The following is a 15,826-nucleotide window of genomic DNA, read 5'->3' on the forward strand; positions in this document are numbered from 1 at the left end:
GGAGGTGGTAATGGTAGTGGCAGTCAGCAGAATCCTATCGCTAGAGTGTTTGCATTGACTGCAAATCAGGCAGCAACTAATTCAGGTACCGTTTCAGGAACACTTCTTGTTGGTAGACGCGATGCTTATGTGTTATTTGATACTGGTTCGACCTATTATGTTGTGTCTTTATCGTTTGTTCGTCATCTTGGCATTTCACCTTCATTATTATATCCTCGTATATCTATTTTTACCCTAATGGGGAATTCTGTTATTATATCTGATGTATATCAAGAGTGTTTGATAGCTGTGGGAGATAGAAATTATAAGGTTAACTTGCTTCCAATGGAGATGCATGACTTTGACATTATCTTGGGCATGGATTGGTTGAGTGAACATCGTGCCACAATTGATTGTCAAGGAAAAAGGGTGATATTTGGGGATGCAGATAAACCAGAATTTGTATACCAAGGGTCTCAGTCGAAGGGGGAGGTTAAAATAATTTATGCTCTAATGGCGAATAAATTATTGTCTAAGGGTTGTGATGGCTACCTTGCTTTCGTGAAGGATACATCGAATGATGAACCTCGCATCGAGGATTATCCAGTTGTAAAAGAGTATGCAGATATGTTTCCCGATGAGCTACCGGGTTTGCCACCACATAGGGAGATGGAGTTTACTATTGAACTTGTTCCGGGTGCTGAACCTATTTCCAAGGCGTCTTACCGGATGGTGCCACTTGAGTTGCAAGAATTGAAGAAGTTGCAAGAGTTCTTGGATAGGGGATTTATCAGGCCAAGTTTGTCTCAGTAGGGCGCTCATGTGCTGTTTGTGAAGAAGAAGGATGGTTCTATAAGGTTGTGCATTGACTACAGAGAGTTGAATAAGGTGATTGTCAGAAACAAGTATCCTTCGCCACGCATTGATGACGTTTGACCTGTTACAAGGGGCGAAGTACTTTTTAAAGATAGATTTGAGATCATCCTACCATCAGTTATAAGTAAGGGATGAATATATTCTGAATACTATATTTCACACTCATTATGGTCATTATGAGTTTCTCGTGATGTCCTTTGGGTTGACGAATGCATCAGCGGTATATATATGGATTTGATGAATCAAGTCTTTCATGATTATCTGGATAAATTCGTGGTGGTCTTCATCGATGATATCTTGATATACTCTAGAAGCATAAAGGAGCATGAGGAGCATTTACGTACTGTAATTGAAATTTTTAGGGAGAAGATGTTGTGTGCAAAATTTTCAAAGTGTGAATTCTGGTTGGAGGAAGTGGCATTCTTAGAGCATATTGTGTCTGGTAGGGGCATTGAGTTGGATCATGTGAAAGTCTAGGCTATTACTAATTGGCCCAGACCTAGCAATGTGACGGAGGTGAGGAGTTTCTTGTGTTTGGCAGGTTATTATAAGGGCTTTGTGGAAGGTTTCTCTTCTATAGCTTTGCCATTGATTCAGCTAATGAGGAAGGGAATTAAGTTCGAGTGGAGTCATGATTGTGAGAAGAGATTTCAAGAGTTGAAGAAGAGGTTGGTGTAAGCTCCAATACTTATGTTGCCATCATGCAGTGGAGGTTTTCAGCTTTATAGTGATGCTTCGAAGAGAGGATTGGGGTGTGTTCTTATACAGCATGGGAAAGTGATTTCTTATGCCTCTAGGCAGCTTAAACCCTATGAGGTGAACTATCATACCCATGACTTAGAGTTAGCAGCAGTGGTATTTGCTTTGAAGATTTAGAGACATTATTTGTATGGTGAGCCTTGTGACATCTTTACTGATCACAAGAGTCTCAAATACATTTTTACTTAAAAGGAGCTTAATATGAAGCAGCGAAGGTGGCTTGAACTTCTTAAGGATTATGATGTTAATATTCAGTACCATCTAGGAAAGGCGAATGTAGTGGCAGACACTCTTAGTAGGAAGAACTTGGAGAGTGTTGCATCTCTCATTACTCAGCCGCACCTTATTTCAGATTTGGAGGGCTTGGGTGTTGAGTTGTATGTTAGAGGATCAAGTGGTAGCATTGCAAATTTCAAAGTAGAACCGAATCTTGTTTTAAGAGTTAAGGAAGCTCAGAAGAGTGATACAAGTTTGGAAGCTAATAGATCCGAGTTGGAAGGTGGCAAGCAAAAATATTTTCGTGTTGATGATGAGGGTGTGATATGGTTGGGTAGTAAATTGTGTGTGCCCGCCGACCCGATAATTTATGAGGAAATTTTAAAGGTGGCTCATAGTTCTTCATTCTCTATTCATCCAGGATCAACTTAGATGTATAGGGATTTGAAAAAGCCCTTTTGGTGGAGTGGAATGAAGGGAGACATAGCTAAATTTGTGGGGAAGTTTCTTACATGTCAACAAGTGAAGATAGACAATCAGAGACCTAGTGAATTGTTGCAGCAGCTAGATATTCCAGTTTGGAAGTGGGAAAACATTACTATAGATTTTGTGACTCATTTGTCGAGGACTTTCAAGAACGATGTCATATGGGTGGTGGTTGATAGACTTACTAAGTCCGCTCAGATCTTGCCTATTAGAGAGACTACTCATGTTCATGAGTTGGCAGAGATTTTTCAGCGAGATATTGTTAACTTCATGGTGTGCCTGTGTCGATAGTTTCTATCTGGGATACGAGATTTACATCACATTTTTGGAAGGGGTTCCAGCAAGCTTGGGATACGCGGCTTAATTTTAGTATAGCTTATCATCCGCAAACCGATGGACAGTCAGAAAGGACGATCCAGACATTAGAGGATATGTTGAGGGCTTGTGCTTTGGATTGGACAGGTGGTTGGGATAAATATTTGTATCTAGTAGAGTTTGTATACAATTATAGTTGGCACGCGATTATTAGTATGCCACCATTTGAGGCTTTGTTTGGTAGAAGGTGTAGGGCACCATCTTGTTGGGATGAGATTGGTGAGAGGGTCATTGAAGGACCAGAGCTGGTTAGAATCACTAATGTGAAGGTAGAGAAAGTTAAAAAAAAGTTTAAAGGAAGCCCGTTCAAGTCAAAAGAGTTAATTTGATCAACAACAGAAGTTTGGTGGATATGAGCCAGGTGATCATGTGTTCTTGAAGTTATTTCCTTGTAAGGGTCTGAAGCCTTTTGGTATGAAGGAATAGCTTAGTCCGAGATATGTTGGACCTTTTGATGTTATGGAGAAAGTTGGGGAAGTATCTTATAGATGTGTGTTGTTTCCACAACTATCTCATGTGCATAATGTGTTTCATGTGTCTATTTTGAGGGGCTATAAATATCATACATTACACGTAGTTTAGTATTATGATTAGAGCGGATCTTTCTTGTGAGGAAGAAGCTGAGGCTATCTTAGCTCGAGAGGAGCGAATTTTGAGAAAGAACGCCATTCCGTTTGTGAAAATTTTGTGGAAAAATCATTTGGAGAGCGAGGCTACTTGGGAATTAGAAGAATCTATTCGAGAGAAATATCCGTATTTATTCGATTCAGGTACGAGTTTTTAGTTTTATTTAATTCCGGGGACGGAATCCTATTTAAGGGGGTATATATGTAATATACGAGAATTTAATAATAATAAAAATAAAAATAATAATAAGATTTGAATTAAAAATAAAATAAGTGATTTTAATTCATTTGCTAAATAGAATAGAAATAAAAGTAATAGTAATTAGTTGTTATAATTCTAATTTTAATAGTTAGAGGATATCTTGTGTCATATATATATATATATATATATATATATTAACACACAGACATTCTTAATTTACGCAAGCAAAGGAAAAGAGAAGAAAAACCCTAGAAGAGCAGGCGGATAGAGACTCAGAGGAAAACAGAGTCAGCGAGCCTTGTAGTAGTTTTTCTGTTTGTTTTCATTGAATAAGGTAACTCTTTATTGCATGTTATTATAATTAGACATATAGCTAAGCACTTCCCATGTGACCTTGTCAATTGTTGATAAAGCACACACATCACACAAATTCAGTAATAAAGTGTATGGCCGTGCTTGTTTCTTTGGTGTCAAATCACGTCATTGGTGTCAACTTGGAACCATGTTGTATTTTATTAACATTCAGTTTTGATATCCATAATAATGTTATTTATGTTATATTATTCAAGTGCAAATTATAATATTTATTTATACATTTGTTTAATCCACAAGATCTGCTGCTTCAATTCTAATTTTCATGTTACTTTAAAATTATTAAGTTAGATTATGCATATGTGAACTTTTATTTAATTGTGGTTGATTAGAGTATGATAGTGTGGCTCCTGGATAATTCAAGTTATTTAAATTATTTATATAAAATTAAATTTTTATGAGGGTTTTTCACTACTTTGGTATACTTATTTATTAGTTATAATTTAAATTGATTTATGTATGCCAGTTACCATTAAATTGGTGTACATGTACTTAGTTCAATTATACTAGTGAGTCCAATTATACAAGTGTCATAATTTATAATTAATTATTTAATAAAGGTGAACAATGGTAGTTAATTTCCAATCTGACTATTTTAAGTACATGTATTATTAAATTAGTAAGCAGTGTGATAGTTAGGTGCATTCGTTTGAACAAGCTGTATAATTATAAATGTAATAATGACATGACATTTAGTCTCTTTATTGTTAAATTCGAGAACATGTAATGTACTGGTTCAGAGCCGAATAGTTAGGTATTGATAAAAATATTATTTTTGAATAAATTAAGAAGCTACAAACATTAATTATAAATTATAATTTTGTAATTAGATCGGGGGCGGGGATTTAGCAGATCGTTTGCGAATTTTTTTATTACTTTAGTTGCGATATTCAAGGTACGGATTCTGTCCCCTTTTTATTCAGCGCTACTCCTTTTGTCCATTATATTTATTTGATTCATTACATTCTACTTTCTGTTCATTCCGTTAATATTTGCTTTGACCATTTTAATTTTTGAAAATTATTTTAAAATTTGATTTTGAAAATTTAGATATATGTGTATGTGGTTTTCAAAAATTATTTATGACACTCACGTGCTTTGGAAATTTCTATCATTTGTCTTAGGTGATTTTTAAATTTTGTGAGAATATTTTTATTTTGAACCCTTAGTGTGATATTGGGTATACCGAGTTAACCAGTTGTATGGGTACTATAGCCATGTCATTGCGGCACCCGTGACATGACACTTCCGTGACAGTGTGATTGGTCACGGCTTATCCTTCTGTTAGCTCTTGGGAGGAGCTTCTGGCCATTTTGATATTTGTTCAGAATACGAGCGTGCACCCAGAATTTGATTTGTGATTTGATTTATGGTGACGTTGTATATGTCGTACACGTTATCCATTATGTTGCACGCATTAGGTACCCTATGATGTGTGTATTTGTATTTATTATGATTTTGGTATGAAATATCCTAACCCCTCGTTGTTTCAGACACGCTTGTTTTTAATATTATTGTTTTATTATAAGGTGTGAAATATTCATTTCTGATTTTCTGTTTTATAAATTGTATTCCAAATCCGTATTGGGCGTTTGGCTCATGCCGTATTTTTTTCTCGTAGGTGCTTAGGGGAAATCTGGGACTGTGCGATGGAGAGCAACCCTATTTATTGATTAGAATTTTGGACTTTATCAGTATCTAGACTTAATTATTTATTTAGAGATTTCAACATTTATATTATTGGTTTAGACAGTTTGTAGATTTTATATTATTTTTGGAGATTTTAGACTGTTTATTTATTGTTTAGAAATATATTAGTGCTCTGTTTGCAGGTTTATGAATTATAGGTAATACCTCCTTCTAATTTTTAGGAAGGGGTGTTACAAACTTGTAGTATTCAACTCCCATTCTTCCAAAAATAGCTCTGCTCCCACCTTCATGTCCAATCTTACAAGGATTCGATTCATTAAGAAGTGGATATGAATTTTCACTCGCCCATAAAAACCAGATCCGAACTACAAAACTTATACATTTATAAATTATTTATATATATAAATAAAATTTAACTATAATCAATTAATAAAATTAATTTATATGTATTAATATTCTATTTTTTAAGTTATTTTAATGTATTTTTACATTAACTATTATTTCATCATATTAAAATTTCTTGTACACACCACATGTTATCATATTCAAATGAGTGAATCATGTGTGTCAGAAATTATTTTCATACATAATATTTTATTTATTCACAATTCACAACATTTTTTATTTTAATTTTTGAAATTGACATATATAATTAATTCATATATTTCTCAAATTACAATGTTTTACTTTTATGTATTTATTTTAGAATTATTTTAAACTGAACTATTTTCACATATTTACAATTTTTTATTTTCACAACATCTCTGACTTTAAGTAGTTTTTTGTGCTTAAGTTTTTTTTATTATTGAACCATGTTAAATTAAAATTATTCATCTCAAAAAATTTAAATGGATCCGGAGGTCCGGTCCGATAATTGGAGATCCTAATGAATTTGGATATGAATTATGCTATTAAAAATCTGAAATTGATCCGATCTCAATACAATCAAACAAATTTAAATGAATATGAATATGAATTTAATCAAATCCGATCCAAATTCGAACACCAGCACAAGGATAACTTACTCTGGTTCGCATTGTATATCTCTTAAAAAGACACTTACGCTTCAATTCGGCGGAAATGGAATGTAATTTTATCATGTTTTATTAAAATTGCACCAAAATTTCCATTCTATTTTAGCGAATATTAATGTATGGTAAAAATTCTATCCCCAAAAAACTTCTACTTCTGTATTCATCATTATATCTTCCTATAAAAAGGTGTTAGCATATTTGTCAGCAATTAACGCTTCTTCCGACAAAAAATTCTTTTAGGCCATATGATTAAATGAAAAATAGATTATGCTCATTATTTGATACGTTGACGTCTTACAGATCGTAATATCTTAAAAATTTTATGCAAATCATGTTTTCCGGTGAAAAAATATTTAAAAGAAAATTACAATAGCGAATTTTGACACGTAATTCACAGCAAAAAATTTAGTCAAACGGACAGTGCTAATTATTAATTAGCTTATACGTAGATATTGTCAAATTAATTTTTCATGTGAATTAAGGTAATTTTTTCACTAAATTAAGTAAAATGAGAATGGTGGTGACAACCAGCAGAACAACAAATTCTCTGGAATAAGTATTTAATAACAAAATTTATTGGCTTAATTTGATTTAAAAATGTGCAATAGCATGAATATTAGTAATATCCATACATTAAGAAATAAGATTTTTGTAACTCCCGAATCATTGATATTGTCACAAGAACAATATGTTTAATTGCCTTAACACAGATTGGGAGATTATAATTGTTGCCAGCTTTCAGTGTAAATGCCAAGCCTCTTATAAATAGCAAATGATTTTACTCTGCAAATCAGAGCTTCAACATACATAAACATTGCTCCATTAGCTTTTCTTTTGGTTTTTGTTCTTGATAGCTAGTTTAGAGATGGCCAAAAAGCCCAGCATTGGTCGCCAAAAGATCAAGATTGCGAAAATAGAGCGTAAGAATCACCTGCAAGTTACCTTCTCAAAACGTCGATCAGGCCTTTTTAAGAAGGCGAGTGAGCTCTGTACACTTTGTGGAGTTGAGATTGCCATTGTAGTCTTTTCTCCAGCTGGAAAAGTGTTCTCCTTTGGACATCCTAATGTCGAAGGCATAATTGATCGATTTTTTAGCAGAAATCCTCCACCTTCAAACTCAAGCACCCTCCATCTCGTTGAAGCTCATCGTAGTGTGACTGTTTGTGAGCTGAACTTTCATCTCACACAGATTTTCAATGAATTAGAGGGTGAGAGGAAAAGAGGAGAGGCACTTGATGACATGAGACAAGCTAGCCAGAGCCAGTTTTGGTGGGAATCTCCAGTTGAAAAGATGGGGCTTGATGAGTTGCAACAATTGAAGGACTGCATGGAAGCGTTGAAGAAAAATGTGAACAATCAAGCTAATAGTATCTTGATTGAGAATGCAAATTCTAATTTGCCGCTTTTTGGTTCTAATGGACACAGGGCCTTTGATCAGTTTGAAGCTAAGCCTAATCAGATTGATCCTGCTTCTCATGTCCCTGGTTACGGATATGGTAATGGCTATTTTGATCTGAGCAACTTTGCTGCGTAATCTGAGCTAGTGTCTTGCTAGAAAGTTCTGAGTCTCCATTTTGATTGATGCTGTGTGGCTTTGATCCGGAAAAGAAAGTTCATTTTTCTATGTATTGGTTAAAGTTGTAACTTAAATTTGACAAACAGTTTGATCTGAAATTTATTCTGAGGTTGTAATGGATATTGTTTTTTGAAAATGGTCAGCTGCATATGTCTAAATATTCTTTAAGCTTAAAATGTCAATTACTATTGAAAAGTTATCAAAAAAAGAGAGCCCTGTGGGTATCATTCGTTTCAAATAGCCATCATCAACTAACTTAAGCACTGAGAGTTGGATGAACCTGCAACTTATAATATTGTTTTTCACAAAATAACAATAGAATAACCGGTAAAAAGGAAGGCGTGCCTCGGTCCCAAGAATTACAGGCTAAAACGCAGGGGAATAACCATTGAAATGAAACCTTAATTGTATATTCGCTTTTCATTGAGATTATATCAGTACTTGTGCATTCTATCAGTACACACCGAGATGTTACAATCATTTGTTTTACTCTCTGTTTATTCGTCATAGCAGCTCTAATGTATGAACAAGGATACGTAATTTGCATTTATAAACAACCAGGGCGTAACACCTAGGAAATTATTACTCTAGATTGATCGATATCTAGGAGATTATACACCCACTGTTTTTAAAACGGAACCATAGTGTACTCTCCCTGCTTGGTACATTGGTGCTCAATTGACCAAGTGATTCTGTGGCATCCTTTCCAGATAGTCATGCAACGGCTCCAGTCTATTATAGCCCCGAATATGTAGTACTTCAAGCAATCCATCAAATCAATCAGGCACTTGATGTTGAATCAAACGTCCTCGCTCAGGCCTTCCACATTTCCCAGTAGTTCAGGTAACTTTTTAAATTTCTTGCAACTGCACAAAGCTCATTTCAACAAATTCCTGTGTACATCACTTGAATAGGTCGGTTGGCATGTATGGAAGTAATCAGAGCCCAAGCACCCCTTAGGTCCTCGGACATATCCAATGTAACTTAAGTTTGATCCACGGTACTGACCCTGACACTCCAAAATCTCAAATGATAGCCATGATGCATCTCCATCGATATTGTGGACATGATGGAATGAAGTATCACCGGATACAAAGTAATGTACAAACATCACAAAACTTTAACCACATTTATATGGTTAACTTGTTTAAGAATCACCACCTGATTGATTACAGACCTGCTTGACTCCCTTCCATTACCATTACTTTTTTTTTATTGCAGTTACACATTAATAACTAATAAGATATATTTCCTTTGCAAACTTTACTGTACCCTGTCCAAGAATCCTATTTCAGCATAGGCGTTGATCGCCTTTTTTAGTTCTTCATCTGTGAAATGTTTGGTATTGCAACTTTTTGATATACTTCGTTGATTTAATAAGCAAATTACTTGCCTCCACTTCAAATCCAATGAAAACATCCTCGTCTTGAAACATCTCTTTGTCAGTAGAGTTTAAAAAGTCATTATATGTTGGCGATAGCTAAATGTCCTTATGAGCTTTGCAGTTCTTCATTTAAGGAGGCAAGCTTATTATCATAGTAAAAGACCTAAATGTCCTTATGAGCTTTGCAGTTCTTCTAAGGAGACAAGCTTATTATCATTGTAAAAGGAAATTTGACATCTTTCGATAGGAAGCAAGTCAGGATATGTATAAAGCCTTTTCACTTCTGCTACCAGATCATCAAACACTCTTTCAAGCACAACATCCACTATTAAAGGAGAACACTCTACAGTGGAACACCTCCCAAACGAATCATCTTAATGACCAAAGCAGTGGCAAAAAAGAGTACTAGGCATACCTTTGATACTAGCAGCTTTCCTGCAAGTTTAGAGCGGGGAAATATCAACCTCTTCCTCAGATAAAGAGCTGGTAAGTATAAAATTACTAGTACCGGTACTTGTCAAGAATTAAAATTTAGATTACTTGTCTTAAAGACAAATAGTTGGTAGATGTAGGTAAGCAACAACTTTTTTAATTCGGGAGAAAATTAAGTCAATCCTTCGAGCCAATGAGCTGAGCAAGCATATGTAATACAATACATTTCCTTCTGTTTTCATTTCCTTTTGTAATTTGTTAAGAAAAATGATAGATGCGTGCTTAATACCATCAATAATATTACAATTGAATAAGCTGAAGTACTACAATATAGTGTTACAGTTGCAAAACATGACTAATCTTTATTTGGCATTGTGCAGCTATTATATGGCTCCCGAATATGCTTTAGAAGGACAGCTCTCAGTCTCTGATGCCTTCAGCTTCGGAGTTGTCCTGGAGATCATCGGTAGGAAAAAGAGCATTGGATTTTATGACTCCCAACTTGCCTTGAATCTTCTTGGCTATGCAAGTATAGTTCTGAAGTGAATTCAAAAACTGAATCAGTTTAGTCACTTCATTGAACGTTTGCTGATCCAAAAGTTGAATATCTCTAAGGCATGGAGTTTGTGGAAAGAAGGGAAGCCAATGACATTACTGGATGAGGCGCTAGTGGGAGCATGTAATGAGATGGAAGTATCAAAGTGCATAGCCATAGGGCTTTTGTGCGTACAAGAAGGTCCAGATGATCGTCCCAACATGTCAAAGGTAGTTACTATGATGTTAAGCAGTGAAACAGAAACCTTTCCTATACAAAGCAACCAGCTTTTGTTACAAGAAAACGTTTTTATGAAACAACTTCTTCCTCGTCCAACGTCCACTAAAGCAGGAACACAGTCCGGGAATGAAATGACATCTTCCAAAGAGGACGGGCAATAAGACACTACAAGTGACATTTTACACACAAGTAAAGCTGTTAAAAAGTATAAGATCATGTTCAGAACTTTATCTACTACCTTAAGGTCTTAAAACGACTAATTACTTAACAAAAGCCTTGTGGGAAGAGTAAACCACTGAATATCCATAGACATTGTCAATTGTACCTATTCTAAGCTAATATGCCGCCTGAAATAAGCAGCTTACGTTGATCAGGCGAAAATTACACTATATAGTTCGGCAAGTACAACCTCGATAAAACTGTTCGTTCATCAACATTAAGCAGAAATTTATAATGCTGAAATGTTCAAGGACCTTCTCCTTGAACATTTGTTTTGCAGACTGAGGACATTATTCAACAATTACTGTGGACTAATTCAACATGGAGAAAATGTCCGGCCAATAATTCAATCTTACGAAGATTCAATGCCTGTTTGAGAAATTGACAGATTTCATTGATTTACCACTTAGATTTAACAATTCATTTTCGTTTTGGTTATCTATTTTCTAGCGGGTTTTATTAAGAAAGTGCAGTTTCGATATATTAATTGGTCATACTGCTTTTATGGCTTTGCCAATTGCGACTAATTTCCAGACCAGAACCTTCTGAATTTGGCAGCCGTCACTAAGTACAAGTTCTTGTTCCCCACTGTGCATGCGTTAATGTATTGGTTCGAGTTGTTGGCTTTACTAAGAACGAGTTCGAATCTACAGATATGGGTATGGTGTAATCATAAAAATAAAAAAAAAAAAAAAAACTCATATGTACGCACTTTCCTGTATAGGTGCACACCCTTTGTTTATATTAAAAACGAAATTACCTTGTGTGCATGTTGAATTTTAAACTACTTTCATATGTACAAAAATAATTTAATTTCTTAATTTCATAAAGGGTTGTGTATATATCAGATCCCAAAAAAAATATTTGTTCCTAATTAATCTTAATCAACTCCTAATTCTTGGCTAGTGGAATATTTATAGTTGAAAAATATTATTCGTAAAATTTTTTGCAGAGCTGAAATTTTATAAAATTAAAAATTTAATATAAATAGAGTAACTGGACATGTATTTTTACAAATATTTTGTTTTAATCATCCTATACGAAAATAATTTTCAAATAAATAATTAGCTATTCTAAATCACAAAATCCACTGGATTATTACATCAAAATATTATGACACTTAAAAATTATGAGGGATTAACAATTAAGATCATGGGGGTGAGAGAATACGAGTCTTAATTTGACTTAATCGCCATGAATTCATCAACAATTAACTTGCTAGCACTGGAGGAAGAGGAGGATGGAGGTGGTGTTGTGGGGATACAAGAACAGCAACCGGTGAGGGCTACGTATACATTGGTGGGAAAATTTCTTACAAAGAAAAATGTTAATTTTAATGCAATGAGGAATGTTCTTGCATCATTGTGGAGGCCTCGAGACGGAATGGAGGTTCATGACTTGGGTGGATATAGATACTCGTTAGTGTTCTATCATGTTCTGTATACGAGGAAAGTTGTAGAGGGAGGACCATGGACTTTTGAAAATAGTCTATTGGTTTATCGACCATTGATGGGGAATGAGGATCCTCATATGTTACGCTTGGACGAGAAGGATATCTGGATACAAGTATATGACTTTCCGAAGGGGTGTGTTTCTGAATCAGCGATAAAAAAATATAGGAAATTTTGTGGGAAAGTTTGTGAAATCGGATCCTAAAAATATCGATGATGTCTGGAAACCTTTTGTGCGTATTAGAGTAACAATATCTATTGTTAAACCACTGAAACGCAGAATGAAAATTAAACGTGATGATGGCATTTGGAGTTGGATAAACTTTAAGTACGAGAGACTAAGAACTTTTTGTTTTGTACGTGGTCTACTTGGTATTCTGAGAGAGATTGCCCAATTATGTATGCTAATCCAGAGAAGGAATTTGATAGAGTTTATGGGGTTTGGTTACGAGCACCCACTAGGAATGTAAGTAATAAGAATGTGGGATCGAGGTGGCTAAGGAATGGATCAGAAGAAGGGGGTGTATGGACGGCGTCAGGTGGTGGTTCTAGTTCAGCAACATTCGCGTACGGTGGAGGTAAAACATGGCCGAATTTTATGGAGGTTGATGTTATTTTGAGAGAGATTTTCGGGGGAGATGGCACAATGTAAATAATGGAGAGAAATCAGGGGTGGTAATTACGGATAGGAGTAATTTGAATCAGGAGGGAAAGTTATTGGAGGATAATCTACAAGAAAAGGAAATAAATATTGTGGATTCTAAACGGAAAAGTGTGGATGTGGATGAGATTGAGAATACAGCTAGTGGGCTAATGTTTTCTAATAATGGGCTTGAAAATACTAACGGGCCAAAAAACGGATTAGAGGCGGGACATGTGGATCAGGCGGCCTAGGACAATGAGTTTGTTAGCCTGGAAATGACGTGGACTAGCCAATCCACGAACAGTTAGATTTCTGCAAGAAATCACTCGACAAATAAGGCCTAGTTTGATGATCTTAAGTAATATTTTAGTTAAGAAAAATAAAGTAGAGGAGGTATGTAAAAAATTAGATTTTGCAGGGTGTTGGGTTATTGAGGTCGATGGCCATAGTGGTGGATTAGCGCTACTATGGAAAAATGAAGGAGGTGTTCGTATTATATGGAAATCAACATTATATTGATTTTGAGGTCGAGAACAATCATGTAGGGAGATGGAGGTATACGGGCTTTTATGGTTGTCCGGAGAGGAGCCGAAGAAGAGAATCTTGGGGTCTTTTGCGAGAATTAGCGGATGCTTCGACGTTGCCCTAGTGTGTCATAGGAGACTTTAATGACTTAATATATAGGGAGGAAAAGTGTGGAGGTTGAGAACACCCAAATTCGCTAATGGAAGGTTTTGTGCAAACAGTTGGTGAATATGATTTAATAGACCTTAGTTACAAGGGGGCGAAGTTTACTTGGGTGTATTTTCGGGGAACGGATAAATGGGTTCAAGAACGACTAGATAGAGGTCTAGCTAATCATTCCTGGTGTGAATTATTTCCTGCTGCAGTAGTGTAGGTGAGGATATGTCAACTTCGGACCATTTGTCTTTCTCTCTCCATCTAAATAGGCAGGTCTTTGTGCCACGGACAAGTCGCTTTAGATTTGAGAATGTGTGGATTCGGGAAAAGGAGTGTGCGAACTTAATAAAAAATTCATGGGAAAGTAATGCAGGGTGTGATATTATGGTAAAAATCCATTTGTGCTGCCTTAAACTGGAAGAGTGGGGAGGAGGTGAAGCTCGAAAGTTTACAGATCAGATAAAGAATTACAGACGTAGATTGAAGCAGCTTAGATCTCGAAGGGACATGAGAGGAGTTCAAATGTACAATGAGGCTAGATGGGAATATCTAAATTTGTTAGAAAGACAAGAGACTTATTGGAAGCAGCGTGCAAAGCAGTTCTGGTTAAAGGAAGGTGATAGAAACACGCGATTTTTTCACAAGTATGCAACTACAAGAAGAAAAAATAATCAATTTAAATGGATTAGGGATGCCAGTGGAGAATGGAAGGAGACTTCGCAAGAAATTCAAGATGTGATTATGGAGTACTTTTCTCAATTATTTCAGGCATCAAGTAAGGATGGTAGTTTGTCACAGCGGGAGAGTGTATTACAGGTGTCTGAAGTGCAGAATGTGGATATAATGGCACAAGTCTCGGCTGATGAGGTCAAAGTAGCAACATTTGCTATGCACCCGGATAAATCACCGGGAATCAATGGTTTGAATCCGGGCTTTTTCCAAACGTTCTGGAATGTAGTGGGGGGAGATGTTGTGGAGTTTTGTCGTAAGTTTATTGATACAGGGGAATTTTTGGAAGACATGAATCGTATGCTAGTATGCTTAATTCCTAATGTTAGGATGCCTCTGACAATGTCGGATCTAAGGCCTATATTTTTATGTAATATGTTACGACGTATGTTGTCAAAAGTTATGGCAAATAGGTTGAAGTCGTGCTTGAAACATGTAATATCGGATAAATAAAGTGCTTTATTGAAGGTAGGTTATTAACGGATAATGCGCTTATTGCTTTCGAGATTAATCATTATATGAAACGAAAGACTCAGGGAAAAAATGGAATAGTGGGATTGAAGATTGATATATCTCAAGCGTATGATAGACTTGAATGACATTTTATTGAAAACATGATGAACCGGTTTGGGTTTAGTGATATATGGATTGATCGAATTATGAGGTATATTTGTTCGGTGTCTTATAGTTTTATGCATGATGGAGTAATTTTTGGAGATGTTAAGCCCTAACGTAGAGTTCGTCAAGGAGATCCCATATCTCCATATATTTTTATTCTTTGTGGTGAGGGATTGAGTGCTAATATTCGAAGAAATGAAGAGATGGGACTGATACATGGTTGTACCGTAGCTAGAGGTGCCCCCACAATTTCCCACCTTTTATTTGCAGACGATTGTTATCTGCTTTTCAGGGCCACGGGACAGGAGGCAGCAGTCATGAAAAATATTCTGGTGAGATATGAATTTATATCAGGTCAGTCTATTAATTACAATAAGCCTATTGTCATATTTTATCTTAATACAACACTGGAAAATAGAGATATGGTTTGTACTCAACTGGGTGTGCGGGAGGATCAGGTACCGGGAAAGTACCTGGGAATGCCAATGAGAATTGGGGCTGATAAAGTTAGCACATTTGGTTTTTTGCAAGATAAAGTTCAGCAACGACTGCAGGGGTATGGGGATAAGGTGTTGTCTAAAGTCGGGAAGGTAACGGTGCTTAAAACGGCTGTACAAGCAATTCCTAATTTCTGGATGTCCTTGTTTTTAATTCCTATGGAGATTTACGATGGTATTGAGAAGCAAATGAATGTCTATTGGTGGTGCAATAAAACTACGGGTAGGGGTATAAGGTGGTTTTAG

At 35.7% G+C, this 15,826-nt stretch overlaps 2 protein-coding genes across 2 annotated transcripts; both read left to right on the forward strand.

Annotated features, from left to right (window-relative positions):
* Positions 1 to 7,390: 7,390 nt before the first annotated feature.
* LOC141717253 (agamous-like MADS-box protein AGL62) lies at positions 7,391 to 8,283 on the forward strand. Its single transcript, XM_074519346.1, has one exon. It carries the CDS (start codon positions 7,441 to 7,443, stop codon positions 8,107 to 8,109), a length of 669 nt encoding a protein of 222 aa, XP_074375447.1. The 5' UTR covers positions 7,391 to 7,440; the 3' UTR covers positions 8,110 to 8,283.
* Positions 8,284 to 15,286: 7,003 nt separating this feature from the next.
* Positions 15,287 to 15,826, forward strand: LOC141719934 (uncharacterized). Its single transcript, XM_074522295.1, has one exon. It carries the CDS (start codon positions 15,287 to 15,289, stop codon positions 15,824 to 15,826), a length of 540 nt encoding a protein of 179 aa, XP_074378396.1.

Source organism: Apium graveolens, chromosome 4 (assembly GCF_009905375.1).
Source record: "Apium graveolens cultivar Ventura chromosome 4, ASM990537v1, whole genome shotgun sequence".
NCBI classification, from domain to species: Eukaryota; Viridiplantae; Streptophyta; class Magnoliopsida; order Apiales; family Apiaceae; genus Apium; species Apium graveolens.

What these genes read in the sequence shown, in the direction of transcription:
- LOC141719934 (XM_074522295.1), top strand. Translation starts at nt 15,287, where the DNA reads ATGGGACTGATACATGGTTGTACCGTAGCTAGAGGTGCCCCCACAATT.
- LOC141717253 (XM_074519346.1), top strand. Translation starts at nt 7,441, where the DNA reads ATGGCCAAAAAGCCCAGCATTGGTCGCCAAAAGATCAAGATTGCGAAA.